This window comes from Ovis aries, chromosome 17 (assembly GCF_016772045.2).
Source record: "Ovis aries strain OAR_USU_Benz2616 breed Rambouillet chromosome 17, ARS-UI_Ramb_v3.0, whole genome shotgun sequence".
Lineage (NCBI taxonomy): Eukaryota > Metazoa > Chordata > Mammalia > Artiodactyla > Bovidae > Ovis > Ovis aries.
The window spans coordinates 16,620,358-16,646,869 of NC_056070.1; the positions used below are offsets into that span (position 1 = coordinate 16,620,358).

Genomic DNA, 26,512 nt, shown 5'->3' on the forward strand with positions numbered 1-26,512 from the left:
GCTCTCAATTTCTTCATGAATGTAAACGCTCTCAGACAATGTGCTGATATTGTGGAAGATGTTTGCCGCCCTCTATTTTCTCTTTTTGAGGGGTTGCATCGCTAAAATTTCTGCATCTAACCTGTGGCTTAATCTAATAATTACTTCCCAGTAAACTCTGGGAGCATTTCAGTTTTATTTGGAAATACAAAGTATTCTATGTGAAAATCTTCTTTATTCTAATTTATAGAAACAGGCCAAAGTGTTAGATTAACACTTTCATTTAAACTTTTGGGAATGACTGCTTCTTTCCTATTGCTGCTATAACAAAACTGCAGCAAGTTTTAGTGGCTTAAAACAGTGGAAAGTTGTTACCTTGCAGTTCTGTAGGTGAGTTAGCTGACACTCATTGGGCTAAACTGAAGGTGTTGGTGAGGCTGTTCTTTTCTGAAAGTTCCAGGGGAGAATTCAGTTCCCTGCCTTTTCCAGTTCTAGAGGCTTCCCATACTCCTTGGCTTGTAGTCTCCTTCCTCAATATCAAAGACATCAAGGGAGACCTGATTTTTTTTCCCCATCACCGAAACCTTTTATTCTGCCCCCTCCCTAAGTTTAAGAATCTTGGTGATTACATTAGGCCCATCCAAGCAACACAAAATAATCTCCATAATTTAAGATCAGCTGGTTAGCAAACTTAATTCCATTTGCTACTTTAATTCCTCTTTGCAATGTAACATAACATATTCAGTTTCCTGGGATTACAGTGTGGACTTTTTTGGGAAGCCATTATTCTGCCTACTGCACTAAAACAGATTTTTAATGATGCCAAAAATCTAAAACTCTATGCATGAGTTAGGATCCCATGATCCTATCTATTTAAGTCTCAGATACAGATGATTAACTTTATTCTGTATGATAATACTCATTTCCTGTTAAGCTATAGACAAAACTATATACAGTTCAAAAAAAAAGCAGTTTTGCGATCAGTTCATTTCAGTTCAGTTCAGTCCCTCAATCGTGTCCGACTCTTTGTGACTCCATGAACTGCAGCGTGCCAGTCCTCCCTGTCCATCACCAACTCCCAGAGTCTACCCAAACCCATGTCCATTGAGTTGGTGATGCCATCCAACCATCTCATCCTCTGTCATCCCCTTCTCCTCCTGCCCTCAATCTTTCCCACCATCAGAGTCTATTCAAATGAGTCAACTCTTTGCATCAGGTGGCCAAAGTTGGAGTTTCAGCTTCAACATCATTCCTTCCAAAGAACACCCAGGACTGATCTCCTTAGGATGGACTGGTTGGATCTCCTTGCTGTCCAAGGGACCCTCAAGAGTCTTCTCACACCACAGTTCAAAGCATCATTCTTCTGTGCTCAGCTTTCTTTATAGTCCAACTCTCACATCCATACATGACCACTGGAAAAACCATAGCCTTGACTAGATGGACCTTTGTTGACAAAGTAATGTCTCTGCTTTTTAATATGCTGTCTAGGTTGGTCATAACTTTCCTTCCACAGAGTAAGTGTCTTTTAATTTCATGGGTGCAATCACCATCTGCAGTGATTTTGGAGCCCCAAAAAATAAAGTCTGACACTGTTTCCCCATCTATTTCCCATGAAGTGATGAGACAGGATGCCATAATCTTAGTTTTCTGAATGTTGAGCTTTAAGCCAACTTTTTCACTATTCTCTTTCACTTTCATCAAGAGGCTCTTTAGTTCCTCTTCACTTTCTGCCATAAGGGTGGTGTCATCTGCATATCTGAGGTTATTGATATTTCTTCCGGCACTCTTGATTCCAGCTTGTGCTTCTTCCAGCCCAGCATTTCTCATGATGTACTCTGCATATAAGTTAAATAAGCAGGCTGACAATAGACAGCCTTGACATATTCCTTTCCCTATTTGGAACATAGTTTGAGATAAACATTAACAATCTACAGAAGACTCCTGAACAGAGCGGGAAACTAAACTTGATGACACTGAGGGTTATTTCTAACTTTGTAAACCTGCTATAGATCTGCAGAGCACTGCTTTTCTATTTATCCTTTGCTCTCCACCTCCAGGAAGACACAGATGCTTAACTTTTCAGGGTATAGCAATTAATAACAAAATGCTCCCCCAGAGCATCAACACTATAGGATTCTTACCACGTTAGCCTTAGGACTTTTCTTCTATGAATATGAAAATGTAACTTCCAAACATTTTTTAAAACATAAAAATAATGAGGACTTCCCTGGCAGTCCAAGGTTAAGATTCTGCTTTTCCAGTACAAGGGGTGTGAGTTAAATCCCTAGTCAGGGAAACTGAGATTCTACATGCCAAGTTGCATAGCGAAAATTTTTTTAAAAAAATAAAAACAAGTCACATGATTTCTCCTGACAAGTAAAAACACATATTTATATTAAACCTGAAATCAATATAATTTTGAAACACATTGCCTAAATGTAAAGTTGATAGTAAGAATTATTATTGTTTTGCTGATGGAAACCTGTCAAGAATTTTTTAAAAGTGAGATTATTAATACAACTAAGTTAATAGAGTTAGGAATAGATATGCACAGTACTATGAGGAGATTTTTTTCCTCCCTTTGTTCTTTGATGGATTAAAAATAGTAACAGAATCCCTATAAATGTGGATGGAAAATATGTCAAAGAACAGTCAGCTCTGGAGAACAAGTTTCTATAGAGTTAAGCATATAGATTATGACAGCGCTGCAGGCTGACTGCAGAAGCAGAGACCAGGATACTCCCCCACCTCAGAAAAAAAACAGGGACAAAATACATAAAACTACAGGTTTCAAGACACAGGCTATTAGGTAATGAAGGGGACAGCGATCCCTACGAGATGAGAAACTAACAAGATGAACCTTACATTTGCCCTAGCTTACTGCCAGCAAATGCCAATTTACTGCCCACTGTTCAGGGAAGGGAGGGACTGCGGTGGAGCCCAGAAGATACTCTGAGAGAAGGGGAAAGAATTGAGAATCTGGAAAGGCTTGCGGCTTTACACGAAGCCTCTCAGTGTAGCTTGGGAAAATAAGCAAATTGCACGTAGCGCATTCTGCCTTCACACACAGGCTCTATCAGAAATCCTCTGGCCTCTACATATATTGTGTTCTGATTCTTTACTAATACTTTAATATGTCTAATTTATCATTATACTATCATGTCTGATTCTACAAATTATGATGAATATATTAAGTTGCATCCTTTGAACTGTTCCCATTAGCCAAATAAGTAGCTGGGGTTGTCCTGTAAAGCACAGGTGTGCCTGCTGTATGGTCTATTCACTTCCTGAACTGGACTAATACATTCTGCATGAGAAGCTTGTAGGTGACTTACAAAGGTCACCCTCACACACATCGATACAATATTCCGAGAAAGAGTTGGCAACATGACCAAAATTCACAGGAGGAAAACATATTTACGCCCACATAGTCAGCTGCTAGTTTTTATATGGATATTAATTTAAAAGCTATTTGTCATGGTTGAGTCATACTGAGTCGAAATAGCCAGTCAAGTCACTCAGTCACCAGATTCATGCTGTGCGCCAGGAAGGACTGGATGCCACCCAGGCAGCTCTGCAGCAGAGTCCGACCTGGAGGCAGACTGACTGCTACTACCTCTGCTGGTCTCAGTGGCTTAGCTGGTGGAGTGACCCAGACCATTATCCCCCAGGGATCTAGTCACCATACCCTTCCTGGGCTGGGGCGCTTTGCCATGTCTATTTACAATCCCAAGTGGGCCAAGGAACACCTTGAAAATTCAAGCAAATCCCCTAGATTCCACCCAGATTCCGCTGTCCCCATCACACTGGGAGACTGGGACTGACGTATATACGCTATTGATACTATGCATAAAATCGGTAACTCATGAGAACAAACTCTATAGCACAGGGAACTCTACTCAATGCTGCGGTGACCTTTGTCATTTAGTCACTAAGTTGCGTCCCACTTTGAGAACCCATGGATTGGGGTCATCAGGTCCCCAAAGTCACTGAGATAGGAAGCAAGAGGTTCCCCAGTGAATCTGGGAAAGACGACAATTCCTGCTTCTGCATTTGGTTCCCACGGTGTTTATCCAGGGCTGCTGTAACAAATGACCACAAACTCGGTGGCTTAAAACAACAGAGATGCATTCTCTCACAGACCAGGCAGCCAGAAGCCAGAAATCAAGGTGCTGGCAGTGTTCCTCCTGGAGGCCGTCAGAGTGAACCTGCTCCAAGTTTCCCCCCGAGCTTCCGGTGGTTGCCAGCAGTTCTCAGCATTCCTTAGCTTGTAGCTCAGTCTCTGCCTCCGTCTTCACATGGCCTTCTTCCTGGTGTGTCTGTGTATGCTCTCTCCCACCTTGGTCCTCGTTACCCTAACTGTGACCCCACTAACTTTCTGTAAGTAGGTACCGCCACAAGCCACTGTTTCTGGGTCTTATCACCCACTGGCATCAGCAAGCTAAGTTTTCCAGTTGTTGTTCAGTCACTAAGTCGTGTCTGCCTCTTTGCGATCTGATAGACTGCAGCATGCCAGTCTTCCCTGTCTTTCACTATCTCCCAGTTTGCTCAAACTCGTGTCCATTGAAACAGTGATGCCATCCAACAGTCTCATTCTCTGTCACCCCCTTCTCTTCCTGCCCTCAATCTTTCCCAGCATCAAGGTCTTTTCTAATCAGTCAGCTCTTTGTATCAAGTGGCCAAAGTATTGGAGCTTCAGCTTCAGCATCAGTCCTTCCAATGAATATTCAGGATTGATTTCCTTTACCGTAGTTTGTTTCTATTGTTAGCTGTAGCCTCCAGAGTTACCACCAAACTTTTTAGGGGCCCTTGTGCCCCTATCAGCCCATGTCTTTATGGCCTTTCTATGGAACATAATCATCCAAAGATAAACCTATCCATTCTGGCATATCATTTCCTCAGTCTTTCCATCCTTTCCTCCACCAGTGGCCACTCAACTTTGTTCAGAATTGGCCACTGCTTTTTCCATGTTTCTAGAAGCCACCCTAATAGTGAGTTCACATCTCCTGGGATCCTAACCAGGATGTCAAATCCTATTAAGATAGCTTATTTTTCAACCCAAAGACCCAACGTGAGTGCTATTATCAAGTTCTCCCCCTCCTAGTCGATACCTTCAGCTTCCAGTTCCAAGCATTCTCCTCCTGTTTTACTCAATACATCCAGGCCAATTCTTGCAGCTCCATTGGGGTATAGTCTGTCTCCTGTCTCATCAGGCCCAGCCTCTTGCTGGCTGAGTTTTGCTTGACCCTAATTACAGCTGCTCACCCCACATTCTAGGTCTCATGGCAAGGACACAGAACAAGTCCTGAAGGTTGCCTGGGGAAAGAGATCTGTGCATTACCACCCAGCTTGGGAGCGGGTTAGGGCTGCCTGCCCTTAACAGAGAAGTGGGCTGTGACTGCAGGCTCACGAAGCTCAGGAATCTAGAGAGGGCAAACCTTCAGCAGCATTCACTCAGATGCCGCCATCTCACTTGTCAGAGTCCTCAACTTTCCCAGTCCTTTGACCACTGCAAAACAGACCTGCCCTGACTGACAGCTGTCATTTGAAGTTTATCCATTCAGACTACTAGGTCCTGGTTTGGTCCTCAGTGTTCTCAGTTCTCCTGCTACAAGAGATGGAAGCTTTTCTGCATGCATCTAGAGGATCTCTGGCTTGCCACGCCTGGTTTTCTGGTACCTATTATTGCCCTCGGCTGTTCATTACAGTTCTGTGGAGTAACAGTGGCTCAGTAATAGCCATCAGACCCTACGATCCTCAAGGCTCAATTTTCTCCAGATTCTCAAATGCCAGCCAGTCCAATACTGCATTCCTTTCTACCACACCATCCCCGTGCATCATCAGTGTAAATTTCAACCATTCCCCACCCATCATGAATGACAGGGTCCGGCTGAATCACTCTGTGTCCACCACACACTATACATTTCTGATACCTATCTCACATATTAGATTAAAAATGACATAGTTTATACAAAAATTCTGGAACGCTTTCCAAAATAGGTTTAAAACAGTGTGAATAAGAAATTCAATGTCAAAAGTTTATAAGTGAGATACTAGATTTATTCAAAGAGAAATCAAATTTCCTGGGTAAAACATCTGTGTGATAATACTGATTCTGTGTCTCTGAAAAATGGCTATATGGTCACCTTTGTCCATACATTTAAGCATAAATAACAGGTATTGTTCAGGACACACACTGTGAAGAAAGAACTGAATGAGCCAATGGCTGAAACATACATATAATGACTTAAGATAACATGACTATTTAATGAAAATTTAGCAGATAACATCTGACTTTTATCCTATGGACAAATAAGAAAAGATACAATAAATCATTTTACCCATTACATTTTACAAAATCAGACAAAATGATTTTATAAGCACAGTTTTTTAATAAAAACAGCAATTTCATTTCAAACAAATATATTATCATCCTATTCCTTTATCCTATATATGTATTTAATTGGCAAACCTGCTAGATTACAGAAATCAGTAAAAATCCAATTGCTTAGATAGATCATATTACATTTGAAATTCATTTTCTTATGTTAGAAGCCTGATTATCAGTTCCTATTAAAACGCTATGCCCTACTCCTTGTCCCAGTAAATGTGACTAGTCTCTGCACAAGGCTAAGTAACAGTACGCAGAATACGTCTGAACATTCACACATGATTCATCGAGCACACAGACCCCAGCTCCTAAGACAAGGCCATCCAAGGGCAAGCAGCTCTCCTAGTTCTCTTGCTCCTCATAGTGAGCGTAGCCACTGGCATAGGTCCTTCCTAAATTCAAATTAGTAAACAAATCCGATGACTCCGCATCTGAATCTTTTCCGCCTTCATCTTCTTCCTCTTCATCATCCTCTGCTTCGTACTCATCTTCTTCCTCATCATGGTAGCCAGCACCAGCGTACTTGTCAGAGGCAAGGTTCTTCCAATAGGCGTCATACCCAGAAGCTCCATCTCCCTCTTCACCTCCAGTTTGCCTGCCAAATTTCAGGGAACGTGCTACAAAACACAGATATATATGTGGTGTTTGATTAAATTCTCCAAATCCTCTACAGCACATAAAATTATGTGAACCTATCTGCTTCTTACTCTCAAATGCAAAAGTCAGTCACATTTTCCTTATTTACTCACTTAAAATTTAACTGGAAAGAAGGAAGACCCTGGGGGCTCAGTAGTAAAGCATCCACCTGCCTATACAGGAGACACGGGTTCGATCCCTGACATGGGAAATTCCCACATGCCACGGAGCAACTAAGTCCATGCTCCACAAATATTGAGCCCCTGTGCTGCAACTACTGAAACCCATACTCTGCAACGAGAAGCCACTGCAATGAGAAGCCTGCGTACTGCAACTAGAGAGCAGTGCCCTCTTGCTGCAAGCAGAGAAGAACCCGCACAGCAATAAATAAATAACACTTTAAAAAGAAAAAAAGGAGACCTCAGAAAAAACAGGCAGTTATCTCCTACTCACAGTCGACATATACATCATATAAAACAGATGATCAACGTGACTGTGTCGTTTCATTAAATCTAGTCAAGGTTGGAAAACAAAATAAGAATAGCATTCTAGATACATACATTAAATATGGAACATTAAGGTCTAAAAGGCCTTTGTTTGATTAATTGAAAGTATATTTTCAAATTATAGAACACCTGATTTCATGTCATTATATTCTTCTCAAAAGAACTATTTTGTAATTCAGATATCCTAGAAAATAAAGCCTGTCATTTCTTCTGCCTTACTAGCAAAACAAAGTTTAGTGCAAAAAATTATGTCTCACCTCACTGCATAACTGTATCTTTGATTAAACAAAGTATAGTCAGAGTCATTTAGAATTATGGTTCTCTTCTGATATGTTTGGTAAAGAGTCATATTCTCTTTAACAAAATTGTGAGCTGCATTATTTGTAAGCACGTTATAGTAGTTGCATTCCTTCATGGAAAAATTACATTAAACCATAAAACAATTTCCTAGAGTAGCAATGTATAACATAATAAGCACTGCTGCTCAAATATCAGACACCTAAGAATAGCTTCAAAATGAGTTCCAACTTCCAAGTACTGAAGATTACCAGAATTTGAATATTAAGGATTTCTTACCACACAATTATTTAACAAGGAAGCCGAAGCAAAAACAGACAAATCACTTTTTGGTCTTAAATTTCAGTATTCTCTATGTCATTAATTGAAGCAAATGCCAAATATTGAAGTGAATGATGGTAAATTTCTAATGTTAAACTGAAAAATTTTACCCTCAATTTCCCAAGGCTATAAAATTCCATTTGCTTAGGAGAACATGTTCATCTTCTCAAATATGAAGAAAAGGCAAAAACAAAAATAGAAAGAGGGAAAAAAGAAGCAAATCTTTTCTATGCATTAAAGCAAAATCACTCCAGCGTTATTTTAAGAAAAGCCTTACTTGACATGCTAAGATCCTTAGTTTCCTGAGTTTCATGTCCACATTTAGGGCAGGGAGGCTGTTTTCCTTTTTCTTGTTTAAACACTTTGCTCCTTGTATGATCATCACAGAAACAAGCCTATATAGGAGAAATAAAAATTAGGAAGTTAAATAAGTAATTCAAAAAATACATGAAGACATCACTCAATGTTTTTGTTGTTCAGTTGCTAAGTCATGTCTGAGTAGTTGCAATCTTACGACTGCTGCCACGCCAGGCTGTCCTGTCCTTCACTATCCCCTGGAGTTTGCTCAAACTCAGGTCCACTAAGTTAGTGATGCCATCCAACCATCTCATCCTCTGTCACCCTCTTCTCCTCCTGCCCTCAATCTTTGCCACCACGTGGGTCTTTTCCAATGGACTTGGCCCTTTGCATAAGGTGACCAAAGTTCTAGAGCTTCAGCTTCAGCATCAGTCCTTCCAATGAATAGTCAGGGTTGATTTCCTTTAGGATTGATTGGTTTGATTTCCTTGCTGTCCAAAAGATTCTTAAGAGTCTTCTCGGGAACCACAATTCAGTTCAGTTCAGTCACTGAGTTCAGTTCAGTTGCTCAGTCGTGTCCGACTCTTTGCAACCCCATGAATCGCAGCACGCCAGGCCTCCCTATCCATCAGTCATGTCCAACTCTTTGTAACCCTATGGACTGCAGGACGCCAAGCTTTCCTGTCTATCACCAACTCCCAGAGCTTGCTCATACTCACGTCCATCAAGTCGGTGATGATGTCCAACCATCTCATCCTCTGTCATCCCCTTCTCCTCCCACCTTCTATCTTTCCCAGCATCAGGGTCTTTACCAGTGAGTCAGTTCTTCGCATCAGGTGGCCAAAATATTGGAGAATCAGCTTCAGCACCAGTCCTTCCAGTGAATATTCAGGACTGATATCCTTGAGGATTGACTGGGGTTTGATCTCCTTGCTGTCCAAGGGACCCTCAAGGGTCTTCTCCAACATCACAGTTCAAAAGCATCAATTCTTCAGTGCTCATCTTTCTTTAATAGTCCAACTCTCTCATCCATACATGACTACTGGAAAAATCATAGTTTTGACTAGATGGACCTTAGTCGGCAAAGTAATGTCTCTGCATTTTAATACGCTGTCTAGGTTTGTCATAACTTTTCTTCCAAGGAGCAAGTGTCTTAATTTCATGGCTGAAGTCACTACCTGCAGTGATTTTGGAGCACAAAAAAATAAAGTCTCTCACTCTTTCCATTATTTCCCCATATATTTGCCATGAAGTGATGGGACCACACGCCATGATCTTAGTTTTCTGAGCACTGAGTTTAAGCCAACTTTTTCACACTCCTCTTTCACTTTCATCAAGAGGCTCTTTAATTCTTCACTTTCTGCCATAAGGGTGATGTCATCTGCATATCTGAGGTTATTGATGTTTCTCCCGGCAATCCTGATTCCAGCTTATGCTTCATCCAGCCCAGCATTTCTCATGATGTACTCTGCATATAAGTTAAACTAGCAGGGTGACAATATACAGCCTTGATGTACTCCTTTCCTGAACTGGAACCAGTCTGTTGCTCCACGTCCTATTCCAACTGTTGCTTCTTGACCTGCATATAGATTTCTCAGGAGGCAGGTAGGGTGATCTGGTATTTCCATCTCTGTAAGAATTTTCCATAGTTTGTTGTGATCCAAACAGTCAAAGGCTTTGGTGTAGTCAATAAAGCAGAAGTAGATGTTTTTCTGGAACTCTCTTTTTCTGGTATTCATAGCTGTAGTCACCATGCATGGAACCAAAAAATATAAAGTCTGGAACTCTCTTTTTCTGGAACAATTAGAAAGCATCGATTCTTCAGTGCTCAGCCTTCTTTCTGGTCCATCACTCAATATATCAAGGAAATTTAAAGATATACTTTGTTCAGATGAAGACGATTTTGTTGGGACTGGTAACATTCTTGATTTCAGTTTCTTAAGGGAAAAAGTCTCTGCCAGAACTCTTCTGAACTATGACCTAAACACATGGCATAAAGTATACACAGGGTATGACATGCAGACACATTTCTTCATATGAGTATTCACAAAGACTCTGATGACATTATGGTGAACAGCTCATCTATCCACGCAGAGCATACCGTCTAACTGGGGGCACATAACTGGAGATGCAAGAGCAGAGAAGCAGCGCCAAACCAGATCAGGGATTCAGGAAAGACTTCCAGGAGACGTGATGTCTTAGCTGAGAGCTAAGATATGGAGAATGGGGGTGCAGCAGGGTAAGCAAAAGTGGAAGAGTTGTCTAAGGCAGAGGAAACAGCATAGACCAACTTGGAGAGGAGTTGGGAAAGAAGAGATACGACTAGGCGTATTAATAAGAACCAGAGAAATTACTCTGAGACGAAGTGAATCAGGGTGCATCTGTTCAGTGACCCTTGACAAACGGAAATGGTGGAGACAAGGTATAAGGAAGCAGAACATTATGGAAATCTTCACTTTCCTCAAACTCTATCAAGCACGTCCATTTTGATATAAATTAAAATATACTCCCATCATTTTGGTCAGAATGTTCTCCATAAATATGAGGTATGAAAACACTGAGCTAAGATTCAGGAGACCCACACACTAGTGTCAGGTCAACACACGCCAACTGGATGAGTTCTGAAATGTCTCTAAGCTGTCTCAACTGCATTCACAATCTCTACAATAAAAGAATTAAACTACATAATGTTTGCAGGCATGTACGCTAAATTGCTTCATTTGTGTCTGACTCTTTGTGATCCTACAGACTGTAGCCCACCAGGCTCCTCTGTCCATGGGATTCTCCAGGCAAGAATACTGGAGTGGGTTGTCATGCCCTCCTCCAGGGGATGTTCTCAACCCAGGGACTGAACCTGCATCTCCTGCATTTCAGGAGGATTCTTTTACCACTGAGCCACCAGGCAAACCCACACATAATGTTTAAGGACTCTTATGGATTTATTACAACTAAAAATATTCTAAAGGCTGGTGGGAATATATGGGAATTAGAAACAAATCTAAAGCTAAAAAATATAAAAGTATACCTTACAACGGAGACAGGAATGCTGACCAAGCCGATTGCATGAAACACCTGTGGGGGAAAGTACATAATATCCAGATTCAAATTTGGAATGAAAACATTATTTTCCACAGATTTATACTTGTGCTGTCTTATCTTAGATTAACTATCAACATTTTTTTTGTCTCATAACTTTGAGGAAACAAAAAAGAGATGGAATTGCCAGCCAGAGGGAAGGAAACCAGCAAATGCACATCCCCAGCACTCTTTCACTATTACAACTCTAATTATCCTCTAATCTCCTTCCATTCCTCCAAAACTAGGAGATGGCAAATGTCATTAGTGATATTTTAAAACCTGAAATGGTAAAACATCTTTTTTTCCCCGTGACACAGGCTAGACTCTTCACTTAATGATATAGTATTTCTATTTTTAAAAGAATAACATCTCCATTAATATATATTATCTCCTGGTGGTATAGGCTATTGCCATTCTTTGCAAACTTCTGATATGAGAAAAGGTGGAAAAGCGTGACTATGAAGAGAAAATAATGTTCAAGGGGGCAGGAAAACAGATGGGAAAATCCCAAAATATCTCTATTTTAGTCAGTAAGCCACATTTAATTTTGGTCATTATCTACAATTAATGCAAAAAAATCTATACTTAAGCGCAAATATTTTGGAATAGCCAAAATGTCTGGCATATATTGAGTATGTCACAAATGGGAGACAAAAATAATTAAGAGACATATAAGAACAAGAAAATAAACTAAGCCTTACCCTGATACAGCATAAATATAAACTATTAACTTTCAATTTACTCAGAGGTCTTGAAAAAAGAAAAGTAAACAAAAGGAATTTTATCTTTATAATTCAAATATTTGACCAGATATTTCTAACTTGGGGATTCTTTTACTTAAGTTTGTCTGGGTCATGGGAAGCTTTTTCATCTGGACCAGGGAGTCATTTTTTTAAAAACTCAAGGATGATTTCTCAACTATGTGTATTATTATTGTTTCTGTCCAACCCCGCTCTTCCTTCCACAGTACCAGATGGATTTGTATTACTTGTCCTAAATGCTAACAGTAAAAGTAAAAATCAACTGCGTACTCACCAAATGTTAGATATATATAAGCATACCAAACTACTCCTATAAACTATGTTGTTTCAGTCTGTGGAGGAGAAAGCCTGAAACCTCAATCATCTCTACTTGAAGACATGTCCGGAATTCTTAGGTTCAGTCTTCAGTCACAAAATGGATTATTGTTTAGTTGCTCAGTAGTGTCTGACTCTCTTGAGACCCCAGGGACCGTAGCCCACCAGGCTTCCCTGTCCATGGGATTTGCCAGGCAAGAATACCGTAGTGAGTTGCCATTTCCTTCTCTAGGGGATCTTCCCAGCCCAGGGACCGAACCTCTGTCTCCTGTTTGGCAGGCAGGTTCTTCGCCGTTGAGCCACCAGGGCAGCCCACACACTGTAAATCCCTTTCAAACACAGCACCGGAACACACTGAAAGCACAAAGTGCCTCGCCCGATTTCCCTGTGCACCAAGCATTTCCCACCCCGCCAGCGGAGCTTTGGGCACGCCTCAGAGACACAATTCTAAGAGCTTCCCTGCTGTCCACCGGGCCATCACCTCTCGGGAACCCAAGCCATTCTGGCGGGACGTGGCCCTGCCAGTCTGCTGCTAACTACCTCAGCCCCCCACACAGGCGCTCCAGTTCTCTGTCCTGTTCATTTTTCTCCCAAAGAATTAAAATCTTGAGTTTATATTTACAAATGCATTTCTTCTAGATTCTAAAAAATATTGTGACTTTCCTAGTTTTAGACTGGGGAATGGTTTTCTTTTTAAATCTCTTTCTGTGTCTTCAGAGTATTTTAAAAGAAAGCAGGTTTGGATACATCAAAGACTACTGATAATAAGCCACTTAAATTGGAGGCCCCCAAGCCATTTTCATTATTTGAAAAAATAAAGACAGAGTACACACATGTGTGGGGATTTTTTTTCCCTCAAGACATTCTTCCCACTGGTTATGCAAGTAAAATAAGTATTTTAAAGAATTCCCATAATTTCCCATTCATAGTTATAAGTCAAAATCCAAAAATGATGAGATACAACCAGTAAGGGAGTAGAAACAAACTATCTTTGGGGCTTATATGTATGATTAGGGCAGTATTTCAGAGCAAATATTTCAAGCAGTGAATGGCAACTGGCAAAGAAAGAATGACAAAGAAAAAATAAAGCAATGAAAAAAAGTGAAGAAAGAGGATAAATTACACTAAGCCAAAGAAACCTGTGAATCTGCAATGAGAATGACTTTAATATGAGGTATCAAAGACACAGTAACAGATTTATATTAAAATCCCTTCCACTATTCAGTATCTTTATTTTTCCTTTGTCTTTTACCAAATCACTAAAACTTTATCACTCAAAGTTGCCTGTCTTTGGGTTTAAATACTATAAAATACATAAAGCTCCCAATTTTCAAATAAAATATTTCAATTTTTATATTACACATTCTGCACAAGTCTAGGAACAGCTGAAAAATGCAACCTACTTTGACACGTTCCTTTGATCTTTTGACATTTTCTTTATAAATACTGTGAGAATTACATATGTGTTTGGACATTGTGTTAGACTGATGACTTACCAACTTTGTATTTATAGATGTTATAGATGAGTGTAAGGATTAACATTTTATAGTAGAACAAGAACCAAATTCATGAGAGTGAACCTGGAATTTCAGCCTTTCCTACAATGCTGTCTACTATTTACTAAGGGCTTCCTAAGTACCCTTAGAAAGGGTACCATCCTGATGCTTCATATGGATTCTCTTCTCAATTAACTCTAGGAAAAAATTAGCATCTTCCTTTTAAAACATAACAAAACTCAGGTTTAGAAAGATTTGGTAATTTGCCCCAAAATATATGGCCCGTAAGAAATCAAGTACGATAACCCTATATGTGAGACAGCAAGAGACACAGAAGTATAGAACAGTCTTTTGGACTCTGCGGGAGAGGGAGAGGGTGGGATGATTTGGAGGAATGGTATTGAAACATGTATATCATATAAGAAACGAATCGCCAGTCCAGGTTTGATACAGGATGCATGGGGCTGGTGCACTGGGATGACCAGGAGGGATGGTACGGGGAGGCAGGTGGTAGGGGGGGTTCAGGATGGGGAACACGTGTATGCCTGTGACGGATTCATGTTGATGTGTGGCAGAACCAATACAATATTGTAAAGTAATTAGCCTCCAATTAAAATAAATAAATTTAAATTAAAAAAAAAGAAATCAAGTAATGTTTGAATCTAAAACTTGAGCTTTTGAGAAATTAACAGAGTAAGAATATAATATAATCTTATCTGTAAAAACGATACCATGAACCCATCAGTAACACTGGTTCTCAAACTGGAATATACATGAGAATTATGGGTACAGGCTAAATACAGATGCCTGGCCCCCACCAGACTTAAAATCTCCAAGGATGAGGCTTGGGTACCTCCATTTTCTAAAAACCACAGGTATTTCCAATGCAGACTCCTGTCTAAGAGTCACTGGAACCAAAAGCAGGAACAAACTAGGGGTTGAACCACTTATTTGGGGACATCTGAAACTAGGGTGGGGGAGAGGGGCTAGTTATTGTAATAACTTGGAAGTGAAAACACCATTCAGTACTCAGGATCAGGAATGCTATGAGCTCTGCAATGCCTGATCAATCCCACAAAATGAAGAACTGACCCAACCCAAATGCCACTGGCACCACTGCTGGAAAACAATGGACTGTATGTGTTCTGAATTTTTTCTAGAAACAGAAAATAGATACTGAATTAGATTACAGTCCATAAGAGGCCACATCAAAAACCAGATTCCTTTTCCCGTAAGTTTAACACTTACACTATTAAGAATCTTAGGTATAAAGAACATATAATATATTAAAAACTTACATTTAAATGTTTCCGCTTCTAAAACCTGGCAGCTGGCTTGATGTTCAAACTGATCATCTTCACAGAGAAAGTTATGGCAAAAAGAACAACTGAAAATTCTGCCTCCTATTGGATTAAAGAACAAAACCCACAAACGTAAATATAATAAAAGTTTAATTTAAAAAATTCTCATCTATAAAACTGCTCAGAAAAGATGGCAAGTTATCTCAGATGTATACCAAAATAGCACAGCAATTCTTGTTCTGGTAAAAGCTACAAAGAAAACTAACCGACTGAACCAAGAGAGTGAACTCCCACTACATCCTAGCTCCCAATATAACGTGCAATGCTAAGAGATACTTCCTCTCCGGTACGTAACTCCCCTCCCTACCTGCCTTGGTAGACAATCCTAGCACTGCCTCTTAATGTTGGTATGTATAAATCCTTTCTCCAACTAAAGTTTACCTGGTCCCCAACCTTCCTGGCACCAGGGACAGGTTTGGGGACGTGGGGGGATGGTTTCAGGATGATTCAAGCACATTCCATTTATTGTGTGCTTTATTTCTCATCTCAAGCTCCTCATCTGACGGGAGGTACCAGCCTGTGGCTTGGAGGTTGGGGACCCCTGGACTATACTGATAATGGGAACAGTGCCAATACTTAGGGCTGAGAGTAGCCTGTAAAAAGAAAAATCTAACTAGAGCATCTAGAATGTTTCAAGGTCATCCTTCACTTCCAGCAAAGCTTTATGTGACCACTCACCGTGGTCCCACACACCCCGTTCACATTCCACACACTCAGCATCGGTAAGCGGGCAGGCACAGGCGTGTGTACTGAGACACTTCCTACCATGACAGACCCAAGCTTCACAGAAGTCGCATATTGCACCCTGCAACAAAAGAACACCAAAAATTAATCTCTGCCACCTGACTGGCTACGACCATTATTTAAGCAAAGGTTATCACCAAAATTATATGCATTCAGCCACTCATCAACATTCAGTGATAGAGTGGCTACATTTAAAAATGTACTGCTAAAAAAAGAAAAATGTACTGCTTTCTCTAATCCAAAATTAAACAAGGTTCCCTGAAGATCCAACTTCTTCAGCAATAGTTATTTACAATATACAAATCTACGCTACAAATCCAAAGGAAAAGAAGCAAGAGGGAAACTATACACGTACTCTAACATTAATCATTAAAATAAGTCAAAGAGTGGACAGTCGTTAAACTGATTTTAAATTAAATGAAGTCTAGAGCCCACAATTCAAACACCCCTGTCCTATAGCAATTCTGTTAACTAAACTGAACTTTTTCAAATATTAACATTTCTGACTTAAGAAAGACCCTTACCTGTGTAATTTATAAAATAATCATATAACTTTTCTAGAATAACAGAGAGAAAATGTTAAATTTCTGCCAGCATCTTTTTTCTTTTAAAGCAGCTTATGTTTTAAATCCCCAATGGCTCAGTGGATAAAGAGTCTGCCTACCAATGCAGGAGACACAGGAGATGCCGGTTTGATCCCTGCATTGGGAAGACCCCCTGGAGTAGGAAATGGCAACCCACTCCAGTATTCTTGCCTGAAACATCCCAAGGACAGAGGAGCCTGGCAAACTACACTCCATGAGGTCGCAAAGTGTCAGATATGACTGAGTGACTGAACACACACACACAGCACATATTGTAAATCATTAATATACTTCTTTGTAGAAAAAAACTAAAGTAAAATACATTACTAAATGACAAGGTAATAAGACTTCAATCCTCTGTCAAGATAAAACTGTTAAGACTATGCCTTTCAATGAAACAATGACATCTACAGGACACTAAGAGCTAGAAAGACTCTTCAGAAAATGGAACTGAATGGTGTTTCCTTTACAGGTGAGGAGGGACGGGGGCATGATGCAAGTTCCAGAGCTACATTAGAGAGGAGCCGTGATTTAAATCCAGGTCTTCTGAACCTCAATGTTCAGTGTCGCATTCAACACAATTCAAGGCTCCGTAACAAAAGTGGTAAAGAGCAAATAGGAAGAATGTTTTGGACTTGCAGAAGTAGATTACCAGTGTGGATAACAAATCCTCGAATGTTAACTCAGAAGAAAGATGACACACTAGCCTGGGTGATCCAGGGGAGTTTAAAGAGATAATTCACAAATAACAGGGAAGGGTATAAAAAGCCATCAAGGGATGATACACATATACCCCTAGACCTGAAGGGATACAGGCAAGGGGAAGAAGAAGGTTCTAGAATCACAAGAGAAAGCCATGTGAAGAGGACTACCTATTCAAATAAAGGAGACCAGGACAACATGGTAGGGAGTAAGCTGGAAGAATAAACACCCAGGTCGTAATTTCCTCCCCTCGTCAGCTCCTCCATGGGCTGAAGCCAAAAAAAAAAAGCCATAAGTAAGAAAGTCACCGACCCAGTTCACACACACAGGCCAGGCTCCCATGACAAATCAGGGTGGAGAAGAGCGAAGGGAGAGGGAATCTTAACTGGCAAATAGAAAATGGCCAGAAAATCACTATTCTAGGACTCAGAGCTAACAATGCATGATTCTACTTAAATGTATTCTTTATATAAGAGATCATTCACACTAACACAATTCAGTGAATTAAAAAAGTAGTAATTTGATAAATCTAGACATACCAAGGAAGATTATAACAGCTTCTGAATAAAGGCAACACTGCCAATCCTATACTTAAAGAAGAATTTTCACAAGATGATTATAATTCTGGCTCTTACTTCTGTAAGACATGCACACATGAAAAATGCAAAGGTCTACTTTATGATGAAAAATTATGTGTTCTTGGAAAATTATTACTTATATTCTACTTTAAATATTATATTCCTCATGGACTGACATTTGGAACTGAGCATAAATTAATACAATAGAATATGGTAAAAAGGGTCAAAAGGATAACATCTTTTAGTGGAAAAAAGAGTAAAATGCATCACAGGACACAACTGTTTCTATTATTTAAAACAATGAACTTCCTTTGAAAATTCTACATGTCATGAAGGATAACTACACGCAATAAAGTACATTATGTCTATATGTAGTGAAGAGGAAAACTCTGTTAACTACGTACTCTTTTCTGAAATGCAAGGCTTTAAAAATACAATTAACCATAGGTTGTTTTGGAACTTAGGTTGCTTATTCAACCAAAAGCCTGAATCTTAATTTAGCAGAACTTTTAATATGGAAAGGGCTTCCCTGGGGGCTCACAGTAAAGAATCTGCCTGCAATGTGGGAATAATATATTGTTGAGGTCTAATTAAGACACATTAAAAAGGCCCCACTGATAAATGAATTGTTGTTTGGGTCCATATTAGATGAGTTTCCATTCCTTGTACATTTCCCAGTAAGAAAGAAGGAAGCCATCTGTACACTTCCCAGTAAGAAAAGAAGTAGTCAAAAACATGTGGAGAATAAGTGAAAATCATACAAAACCATGCCAGATAATCCAGACTAACTGAACCAAGGGACAAAGCAATACCATTTGGGAACAAATAACTGCATATTGGTAAGAATGCCTTCTCCATCACTTTGGAAATCTACTGGTCTAAAAGATATGACAAGAAGCTTACCACCATGGCAAGGCCAGTACTGTAGACACCAGCATGCTTTACGACACAGTCTGAAGACTTCATCATGCACTTTGTTTTCCCTAGCAAAGAAATGAATTTTCACTATTAGTCTTACAAAGTGGTCCATGTAAATATTCACTAATTCCTCTTTTTATCTAGCCCAAGATCCTATGGCAATAATTTGAAAATAGAGACTAGCACTGTTTACTGCTTACATAACTGAAAAAAGAAAATGGATATAACTGGGATCTTAACAGTCTGATCTTTTCAGATTAGGAATTTATATACTACTTCATGTTTGTAGTAACATCAGAAATTAAAGGTTATGCTTTCTTATCTAATCATCACTAGAACAGTGTAAAACCTTGTGCATTTTTTGAATTTTCAGATGAATTAAGAGATTTCAAAGTGATACGCACATTTTGTAATTCACAATAAAGGCAGTCTGATTTGAAGGGACTGCTTCTTTCCATAGAACATCTCAAACCAAATATAAAATAACTATTCAAATTACCTAGTTCATTTTTTATGTTTATCCATAGTTAAAAATTTATAAACATAGCTCCCAGGTAAGCATTCTTCCAAAAGAATTGTCAAATAGTGCCCAAGTGAGCACAAAAACTCAAGAACACAGTGATAAAGCAAAAAAATCACAATACAGCCACAAGAGCTCTGATCTAGCAGTAAATTAGCAATCTGAAACACCATCAGGAAATTCATTTATCACATGCCATGAAAGGATTAACGGTGACATATTAATCACACATCTCAGACACCACAAAGTGGAACACAGAAGAAACAGAAGACTCTCGATTTTCCATTACCCTGATTACCTAGGAAACCAAGCTAGACAAGAGGAAATAGGAAGAAAGAGAAACTGGAAATGAGTGGCAGCAGCACCCCAACTGTTCCATGTCCAACACCAAGGGCAAGAACTAGTGAGCAGGAGAGGCATCCACGCATAGCACTCCAGACGCTGAAGACAGGCAAAGGGCCTCGCGAGGCTGTATCTCCATCTTCTCCACAATCTCTATTTTCGCATTCTACATCCATTTGTCTTTTGTGAATAAAGATATAAAAACCAGCAGATGATAGGTTTATCTAGGCTAGTGTTCTCTTTTCCATTAATTACAGACTTCAAAGACATCTTTGGAAGCTGGAAATATTCAGGGGTATGGCCCTAAGCCTTCCTAACTTTCTGCAATGTTACCATGCATAAATACATTTAAATGAGCATATCTCAAACTGTGTTTCACCTGAAACTATCATCCCATAACCAAAGGGGAACCTGTGTTTAAACAAAAGTTTGGGGGGTGGTTCTGGAATGAATACAATTAATCAGGCTTCTTTACTGGAGGTCTACAGAATCTTACACATACACATATGTAACAGAATTCTCCCCGATGGCAGTGAGGGAAACATGCAGTACGTCTCAAATGCACGCACTGCTTGAAGAATACCTATTAACATACCAAGTGCTCCGTGGAAGACTATTTCAGAAACATCAACCTTGCTGTTCTGTGAACTACTATATAGTTTCACTCTGAATAATCATTCACTCTGAATAAAAATTCATTAAGTACATGGCTTAGGATTTCTATTCCACTTACTTGGGACTACATGTGAGGAAACTCAAGAATCATATACTGAGAACCAAATAAGAAAACAAGTGATCACAAAAACCAGCCCCAGGTAAATGTTCAATGAAATCACATTCAATGGTCTAACCAACATACTGCAGGCAGTATGAGCAAGAATCAAGTTAGAGAAGTAAAGAAAAGATATCAACAAGACTAAGACAGCATAAAGAAAAGTTCAGGATCACCAAATCTTATTAGTTTGAAATTTAATCTTTTCATGTTTAAAAAAACATACATGGTACCAAACTTGTATCTTAATTATTTTTCCAGCGTGACATCAAACAGATAAAACCAACATGTGATAGTTTTCTGGTAGGCCAAATAACATTTTATGTTATCTTATTAACAGTAAGCATAACACTACTGTAAATGATAATGATGAACCCACAGGTTCAAACTAAATAAATACCAAATAAATGTTTTAGTAAAAGAAAAGGCATGCATTTTTACCATATACTTACCACACTGTGCACAAATTGGTAACTTCTGTACAGAATTACAAAAGTAGCAAAATGCTCTATTCTTCTGCCGCCTTGTCATGTAAAAGAAAATTTTTAAATACAGTCAATATCAGGTAAAAGGTCCATCTATGTTATTACATATAAATAGAAAAAAGATAGAAAAACAAATAAAATTTACCTCTGACACTTGTCACATTCCTGTAAAATATAAAAACATAACATTAATCTTTCTACCGGATGAAAATTGCAAAGTCACTTGCATTATAAAGAATATCCCATTTTTCTGTTAAAATGTAAGTGACACTTGCTCAAAAGCCCATGTATACCAGCATCTACACATACTTTAATAACAAAGGTATGCTATTGGGCATACCACACTAGAGAAATCAGCGGCATTTTCACAAAAGAGGCTAAAAACAGTAGTGGTCTGTGTTTTGAATTTTTTTTCCTAAGGAATCAGAAAAATAACACCGAATGGTACAAGAAACAGCAGGGAACACAGCACGTTGAAGCAAACAGAAAATCCAGAATCCTGAAAATGGTACCAAGAACTCCACAATCTGGCCTCTCGTCACTTTTCAAACTTTGTTGGCCTCTTCCCTTTAGATTCAAATCACTATTTGCCAGTTGTTCTCAAAACATGTCTTGTACTCTTTCTTTTCCATGCCTTACTTATTCTAATATATCTCCCTGAAAAGTCTCTCCTCACTCCTTCACTTGCTGCAAGCTCTGGTGATGATCCCACCTCCTCTATGAACTGAACCCCAGCCCCCACATTCATCTTTTACCAACTTGTACTCCTAATATACCTTAGTCCCAATTGTACCTTTTCTGCAGCACTTCCCAAAGTCTAGCCCTTACTGCATATATTCACGGATGAGTCATTTCTTTTGTCTTCCTTCTCTTCTCTAAAAATGACCCTGGCACAGAGAACGGAGTCCCCACTGTCCTAATTATACAATGTAACCTTGCTCCCCCTCACCCGACAACCCAGTCATAAATGTCGGGTTAATCCAGGGATGGGCACCCACCCACACCCAACCTATCAGAGCGCTTTCCCTCTTTTAGGACAATATGTGCTGTAACATGCAAGCTATAAACCCAGTGGTTATGAACCCAAATGAAATAAAACAATCTGAGAAAATGGAACTAAATAAAAGAAAGGGACAGAACTAGAAGTTGTTCCAGGTTCCCACATCCCAGCTACATCCTTGTCCTTCCAACTACACAAGTTAGTCCATTATTCATTCAATCAACTCTATTTCTCCCTGAAGTTACTTAACTTGGATTTCTGTAATTTATAAACATGAGGTAATACAGAAAACAACTGAGCCCACAGCTTGTGGAAAGAGAGACTGTGTCATTCACCTATGATCCTCCATAGTGCCTGAAATAGCAGAGCAGGTACACGATAAACACTTGAGGAATTAAGTCATATTAAGCATTTCATAAATGTCTGATGAAACAAAAGTACACATAAAAAGGAATGGGAAGAGAAAAAGTACAGAGGCGTGGAAATCCGAGTTTGGGGACAACGCAGAGAAAACGTGGTCCGAGGAAGGGATGAGGTAATGATGACATGTGGGAAAAAGGCTCCAATTAATAGGATAAGTTGAGGAAGGTGTACTAGGTTAGAAAGGCTAAAATGTCGCACAGTTCCTAGTACGTATTCTTGATCAATACAATAGTAGCCAAGATAATATGACAGGTTTTATAAAATCAAACAGAACTCAACAGCTATTCGGTGTTAATGAAAACAACAGACACGCCTTTAACACAGATTTCCATAGTTTTTCAACTGAGAACCAAAAGACCCATTACCATTGACGCATTGCATGGATGTTTAGCTAAATCTATGGTACTTCTTGATGCTCTTAGTTGTTTTTCCCGTTCCCGGCGGTTCTCTGCCTTCTTCCTTGCACCAGTCTTTTTTTTAGGCATTTTCCCTTCTTTAGCAGCAGCAACAGCTACACAAGCAACAGAGAAGATATAATTGCCATGTTGTGTTTGCTATTTTAAAAAAACTGAGGAGCAGCAGAATGAAATGCTCCAATTCTCATTAAATTTTAAACTCAACTCTGCCATTGTGATGGTTAAGCACATTTTAAGCCTTTATGATAAACATTAAGCTTACATCATTCCAAATAAAATAGATGGCTTTAGAAAAACAAAGCACTTATTTGTATTACCAAACAGTTCTAAAAAATGTAAACATCAAAAGATTTATCCTAAGAGCCAAAATGGTTTTCTTTCCCACAGAGAAGTTTCTTTGATGTTACACAATATCCTTTAAAAATTACTCTGTACCAAGTGAACAAAATTATTAGGAATGTATTATTTACCCAGTTTATTTCACTTTTTAAGCTATATATTCAGATAACCTGATGCTGCCAAGACTTCATGTCTAGTTTCTCCCACATAGTACCTAGATAAAACATCCAATAGTCATGTCAAATGACATCAACTACAAAGCCAAACTATCCTTTCTGAAAAAAAGACTAAAGTCATCAGAATCAATCTGACTCCTTGAAAGCTGCCTTTCCTTACACTTTTACCTGCAGTGAGCATGTAATTTTAACTTCAAATTTAAGAGTATGTGCTTACCACACATCAAAATAAGGACTTTAAAACTGGCTTTTATCAGCTAGTTGAAAGAACCACCACACTTGGAAAAAACAAGATTTTGACGAAATAACACATTTTTATTTGGCTTTTCATCCCATCTGAAGACCACAAGTTCCCTGAAAATTCCAGTTCTATCTTTTTTGACAAGCTTTGCCTCCCAGCCCTTTGGGCATAAATTAAGCACTTAATAAATGGAGAAACACACAAGCGAGTCCACATGCTTGCTTTGAAACAGAAACTTAAAGTTCCTAGTATTCTTCAAACTACATATACTTTTAAAAAACTGTCTTTTCTAAGAGTGGTTCTCAAAAATTATCTGGAAATCTATAAAAGTACAGACTGAGCCTTCTGGGCTCTATCCAAGATCTACAAATCCGAAACTTCCAAGCATGGTTTCAAGTTTCACGGCGGACTGACAACCTCCATGAAGACAAAAATATTCTTATTCAAACAAAGCGGAGTCGTGTTCATGATACAGGGAGAGAGTTCTAAGAAAGCACAACTCGACATTTATATTTCTCATTACAGTACTGCAAAAATCACACACCAGCTTGTGCCTGGAACAGGACTAAGGTCACTCAAAAGTTTTTCTACTTCCTGGGTTTCAACGCTGACGCTGGAAAGCCCAATCAATAAACCGTGTGGTGGTTAGCTAAGCCTTATAGACAAACCAGGCCAAGAGGTTTAGTGGGTGGTGATATGGAGTAACATCCAAATCCACTAGGTCACCCTTCCAATATTTAAAGTGACAAGATACACAGAGTGAAAAAAAGTGTACTGCCCTCGCCAAATGAGCTCCGGAAATAATCCCAAGGTGTTCCTCGGGTGAAATTTTCTGCGTCCCCAGGGGTAAATCCGCTGGGAAAGTGGAGCCTCATTTTTACCCCTCCAGTTTGTTTTGTAAACTTAAAAACTGCATTGTTCTCGGTTTTATATGGTATTAAGCCCTTCTCCAGGAAGGTTCCCACTTCTTCAGGACGTGGCCCGTGTCTTGAAATGAAGAAACAGCCCCGGGGGGCGGGGGTGGTGTCACTGCGGCTCGGGAGGCAAAGCCTGCAGCAGGAGGGCCGGAGGTGCGGGGGGCGTCCAGGCGCGACTAGGCGGCCGTGCCACGCGGCTGGGGAAACCGACGCCGTCCCCGCCCGCGGGGCACCCTCCCTCGCGCGCGCTCCGGGCGGACCTCGCTCACCCTCGCGGGGAGGCCGGACTCACTCCGGGGGCCGAGGGGCAGGGAATGGCGTGAAGCCGGCCGCGGCGGCAGCAGCTCCAACGCGCGATCCACAACCCTAGGAGGAAAATGCTACTAAGCCCGGATAGACGCGGACAGAAGCGCTTACAGATACTAGGAGCCGGACCGGACGTCCTCTGACGTCACAGCGTCCTAACGGCTACACGTCGATAGAGGAGGGCCCGCCCACTTCTGTTCGCTCCGCCCCGTCCCTGCCCCTCCCGCGGGGGGCGGGGCTCCCAATGCTGTGCAGAGAACCTGGGAGATGAGGAAAAAGGAGGGAAGCGGAGGGGGAAAGTGGTTGGGAAGGGAGCCATCAATTTTATATTTTCAGAAAAGGAGAACGCTAAAGGAAGAGAAAAATCTAAAGGGAAAAAGAGACTCACAGCCTGGTACTGGATCAGGTACAAACAGAAAATTCTTGCTTAGTTCTTCTGGAAACTTTTTTGTTCCCGCACAACCACTCTTCATGTTTGCTGCACAAGCTGGACCTTTAGTTGCCCGTGAAGTTCTGTACTACCCTCCTTTGTCTGTTTCCACTGGCCTCTGGAAATTCCAGTCTTTTGTGAATAAACTCTTCCGCATTCTAAATCTCCAGTGTGCTCTTCCTGTCTTTAGCTGAGACATAACATCCTCTCCCTCCCAGAGGCTGCTTGCTTTAAACTTTAAAGAGAAGATGGCTTATTTTTCCACACTTCCTTTATGTCTTGGTTAGGAGCTTAGGGTCTGTCCCCTTGCTCCCCAGTGACCTACTCGGATGATCCCTCCTCCTTTTTATATAGCCATGCCACTTTTTATCCTTCCTTGTTGCTTTGTGTTACTCTCTCCTTACTGATGAAAATCTTTGGTTCCAACTTCGGCTATCACCGGAAGTCACATGAACATCTAAATGGAAGACCTGTCCTCTTGGGTTCTGGCTTTCATCTCCAGCAGCCATCATCTCTGCTCCAAGACGGACACCCGAGGTCATAGGACTTGTCATCAGGTGGAACTACTGAAATCCAAAATTCAAACGTTTAACCATCCAACCTCCTATATTGTCAACTCTCTCAGTTGCCCCTAATGAAGACTTGGAATCGCTTCGTCCTTCTCTTTTCTCGGTATCAATATACTTTTTTCTTCCCCAGCTTTTAAAACACAGTTCATCATTTCACTCACAATTTTCCTTTTTTTTTTTTTTCCTGAGCTGGAATGTGGTGAATTCTGTTAATTCAACAACTTGCCTTTTCTTTCCTACACTGAACTTCTGAGTGTTATTATAGAGGGAAAAAAGTATGTAATCATGATTCTACTTTAAATCCAAAGTCACTGACCTCTTCAGGTCTCCCAAAATTGCCCTACTAGCCATCTGTTTTCCTTACCAAGCCTATCATTCTCATTTTCCATGAGGACTTTTGAATTTCCCCTTTCATCAAACTTCTACCACTTCATCAATTTTAGCAAATATTATTGCTTCCTTCCTCACAGAAAAAAAATAGAATAGTATTGGTAACAACGTTTCATGCTCTTGACCTTCTAATCACTTTTTTTTTACATGTGTATCATTAACTCCTAATTTTACACATGATGAAACTAGATCAGAGAGACTGTATGACTTGCTTCAGTATTA

The 26,512-nt window shown here is 39.9% G+C and overlaps 1 protein-coding gene across 3 annotated transcripts; it reads right to left on the minus strand.

The window, feature by feature from the left end:
• Window positions 1–6,017: 6,017 nt before the first annotated feature.
• Window positions 6,018–25,491, minus strand: ZNF330 (zinc finger protein 330). 3 transcript variants are annotated; one of them, XM_004017231.5, is made up of 10 exons: window positions 25,290–25,491; window positions 22,872–23,017; window positions 21,229–21,248; window positions 21,051–21,121; window positions 18,950–19,029; window positions 16,117–16,243; window positions 15,376–15,480; window positions 11,453–11,499; window positions 8,408–8,525; window positions 6,018–6,987 (listed from the first exon to the last, which is right to left on the minus strand). In XM_004017231.5, exons 1-10 carry the CDS (start codon window positions 25,372–25,374, stop codon window positions 6,713–6,715), a joined length of 1,074 nt encoding a protein of 357 aa, XP_004017280.4. In that variant the 5' UTR covers window positions 25,375–25,491; the 3' UTR covers window positions 6,018–6,712. The 3 variants fall into 3 exon arrangements, with proteins under 3 accessions (XP_004017280.4, XP_042090254.1, XP_042090253.1); XM_042234320.1 differs by lacking the exon at window positions 25,290–25,491 and adding an exon at window positions 25,013–25,042; XM_042234319.1 differs by lacking the exon at window positions 25,290–25,491 and adding an exon at window positions 24,856–25,042.
• Between the last annotated feature and the right edge of the window lie 1,021 nt (window positions 25,492–26,512).

What these genes read in the sequence shown, in the direction of transcription:
- ZNF330 (XM_004017231.5), bottom strand. Translation starts at nt 25,374, where the DNA reads ATGAAGAGTGGTTGTGCGGGAACAAAAAAGTTTCCAGAAGAACTAAGC. An exon ending in ACCTGATCCAGTACCAGGCT is followed by an intron (nt 23,018 to 25,289) that starts GTGAGTCTCTTT and finishes TTGCTTGTGTAG; the next exon opens with CTGTTGCTGCTGCTAAAGAA. An exon ending in AGAAGCGGAAACATTTAAAT is followed by an intron (nt 11,500 to 15,375) that starts GTAAGTTTTTAA and finishes TTTCCCCCACAG; the next exon opens with GTGTTTCATGCAATCGGCTT.